At 42.7% G+C, this 3,265-nt stretch overlaps 1 protein-coding gene across 1 annotated transcript; it reads right to left on the bottom strand.

Annotated features, from left to right (window-relative positions):
- Positions 1–610: 610 nt before the first annotated feature.
- On the bottom strand, positions 611–3,164 carry LEPROTL1 (leptin receptor overlapping transcript-like 1). Its single transcript, XM_009083012.1, has 3 exons — positions 3,093–3,164; positions 1,999–2,185; positions 611–1,051 (listed from the first exon to the last, which is right to left on the bottom strand). Exons 1-3 carry the CDS (start codon positions 3,128–3,130, stop codon positions 935–937), a joined length of 342 nt encoding a protein of 113 aa, XP_009081260.1. The 5' UTR covers positions 3,131–3,164; the 3' UTR covers positions 611–934.
- Between the last annotated feature and the right edge of the window lie 101 nt (positions 3,165–3,265).

The following is a 3,265-nucleotide window of genomic DNA, read 5'->3' as shown; positions in this document are numbered from 1 at the left end:
TAAAAAGGGGGAGGAGGAAATAGCTTTGTATATGCTTCAAATTAACACAGACCAGTAGTTCCATAAATGAACATTTTACCATCTTTGTGGTAAAAAGCTGACATAGAAGTTCAAACCCATACAATACTTATAAATAGAAAGAGTTCAAAAGATCCTTTTTTTTTAAAAATGGAATTTAAACATCATTTTCCCTTCCCCTACAATACACTTTAGTTTTGTATATCATCATCAATACATTTACAGAGTATTTGAATGTCACACCCACAGAACTGATAAAGCAGGTAAAAGTGCTAGCGGTATTAAAATTTAGGACTTTTTTCCCAAATAACTCTACCTGCTCCTCAGCCTTCCCCTGAAATGAAGGCTATCAACATTCATCACCCAGTTTGAGGTATGGGCAGAAGAAAATCTGCAACTGGTACTCTCCACCTCCCCTTGCCTCTGCTAAAATGTAGCAACAATCTATTGATCTGGTAATTGACAATGGTGATGGACAATCTCTTACCTCCATTCAGCTTATATGTAATTTAATCCCAGTATAAAAAAAATAGAAACATAGTATTAATGCTTAACTTAAAACCAAAATAAACAAATACCCCAACATAAAACCCCGACTTTAAATCTTCTTTGAAACCAGGTTCTTTTTCCAGATTTAAAGCTTCACATAAAACACTAGACAGAAGGATGACAATTTTAAACCAAGAGAGCACCTAAAAACATACCATAGGTAAAACGAAATCAACCATCTCTCCACTTCATAAAAACGTAGAAACTCTGCCAGCAACAGTAGTACACTCAGAATGAACAATGTGAAAAGGAGCATCTAGAATACTCAAGAGGCTTGCTACGCTACTTCTCTTTATTGCCCATTCTCTCACTTGTATGGATGGCCGCTGCATGACAAGATGCCTGTGATAGTTCTCTTATCCTCCTTTCACCACTGCTGCCAGCTGAAGTCGTCGTTGCTGCCAAAGACCAAGAAAAACCCTAGGATTGTGGCAAAGATGACTGTATTCCCCGTGAGAACCAGTGCACATGCGCCCCAGTAAATCTGTGAACAAGGAAATCTTGGTTAGACACGTGTTGAACCGAATACTGACACAACAAAAGGCAACATTTTACTGTCCCCTTCTAGACAAAGTTCAGGAATGTGTCCATGATGCAAGAACGTGGTATCTCATTATTTGTGGGTAGGCTGGGTTTACCCAAAATGACTTGACTGATTCACAGCCAGACAGGCTGCACTGCGTTTCTTCTAGCCATACTTGAAGCGTTGGCTAGGAGGCACAGCTGTTCTGGTGTGACACCCAAAAATAAGGAAGTAAGGCTAGGCAACAACATCAACAGCATTAAACACACCAGGAGCCCAGCTGAACTTGCCAGCCATGCTTTAAGGGCATTCAAATTGACTGAGCTTTACGAGTGCACTCTCAGGGCTTTGACTTGGTAGTGCTTTTTTGAAACACACCAACAAGATGATGTTTTAATACATTCCAGTCCAAAGCCACATACTGGGGAAGATGCAATGAGAACTCAGAAGTTTAAGAAAATAACACCAGTATCATCTACTGTGAATGCAAAAATGCACTGGGTTTTTTTTGGGGGTTGTTTCTTTTTGTTTGTTTATGCTTAGTTAGCCCAACTATTCCACAAATTGCCTTCAGAGTATTCTTTACACTGTTATACTTGGTTTTTTGCCTGTTAAGTTTTCACAGTATTTCCTATCTCATTTTCTCTGCATTGCATGCAGGCTGTTAGGGTTTATCCCATGACCACGTAAAGCAATTGGCAATCACGATGTTCTGCCATGCTTCTGTTTCTGTATTAGTTTTGCTTGCCAAAACAACTCTTATCCTGTTTGCACTGCAAGCGCCTTAAGTACGCAATTATAAGAGTTTAGTGTGCAAGAGTTTTACCTTCAGTAAAAAAACATAAACAAAGAACAAAGTTTTCTGGGAAAAAGAAAAAAAGACAAGGACAGGTTGAAGTGTTACTAACCAGTTCTGCTCTTGCAAACACTATGGGTAGCCCAAATGCTGAGACCACAATGCCTGTTGTAAGGAATATCGCCAGCTCCTTGCAGGCATTACTTGTAGCATCTGTGTCATCGACTAATCTTCTTGCTATGCAGTACGGGATGGGAGACAGGATGTAAAAAAACAGAACAAACAGTGGCCAGTACTGGCTGGAAAAGTAAGGAGAAGAAAAGTTTAAGTCAACTTGATTTGCTCCCTGTTCTGAAAATCACCGCAAGGAATTCTGCCCATCCAGCACCCACGCTCAGGAAAAACAGACACAAGCCCAGGGAAAGCAAATCCTTTACTTTGGAACAAGCTGACATTAATCCAACAGACCATGTTTGTGAGTGGCTTTGGCTGACCTCAACCACAGCAGAGCTCACTAACAGGATATCCACAAAGCAAGAGCTCACTAACCAAGCCTAAATCTAACGCCAGCACACAAGGCAGGCTTAGCTCCTCTGTTTATCCTGCCAGCTGTGCTTAAGAATTGCAAACGTCTTTGCAGAGCCCTGACATCACTCTGCCCATGAGCCCCGAGTGCACACTCATGGCACTGAGCACTGCTCTGGGCCCTCACTCAGCCTCCGAGGGAACCAACACTTGGTCTTCACATCATTAAATCTGAATACAGCCAGAGACACCTACAGAAACTGCACCCCCACATCTGGCAACACTTACTGTTACTGCCTGCAGCTCACCAGACTGGATTTCTCAGACACAGAAATGCAGGTGCACATTGTTTCAATAAAACTTTATCGCTCTGTTTGAAAGGCAAATGCACAATGATCTCCTTTCCAAGGGTTGGTGTCCCCGGCCCTGGCTTCACAACAAAAGAAAGTTGGCATAACAATTCTAGTCGTGAACTGCAATTCACACCATTGTTAGGGTGAATTAAGTGCTCGGATGGTCGTTTTCTCCCCACCCCAATCTTTTGAAGCAAAAAACCACCTCCAAACCCAAGAGCCGTCCTACACCGAGAGGCCTCAGCAATCCACTATGAAGAAAGCGAAACTAGTCTGGAGCTAGAAACACGCGAAAAGAAACACACAATAGGGAGAGAGTGCACCTTACTTGTATTGGGGAAGGGCACATCCAAGCATCAAGAACATCAGTCCGACTGCTCCCCCAAAGGACAGGCTAATCAAAGCTGCAACGAGAGCACAAACCGACCACAAATGAAGGTACAACACGCCGTACAAAACGCCAAACGCGACCGAGGCTGTGACGCCGCGAGTGCCGCGGGT

Source organism: Acanthisitta chloris, unplaced genomic scaffold, assembly GCF_000695815.1.
Source record: "Acanthisitta chloris isolate BGI_N310 unplaced genomic scaffold, ASM69581v1 Scaffold41060, whole genome shotgun sequence".
NCBI lineage: Eukaryota > Metazoa > Chordata > Aves > Passeriformes > Acanthisittidae > Acanthisitta > Acanthisitta chloris.
The sequence above is the reverse complement of the archived record's forward strand: the minus strand, read 5'-3'. Positions and strand labels throughout refer to the sequence as shown.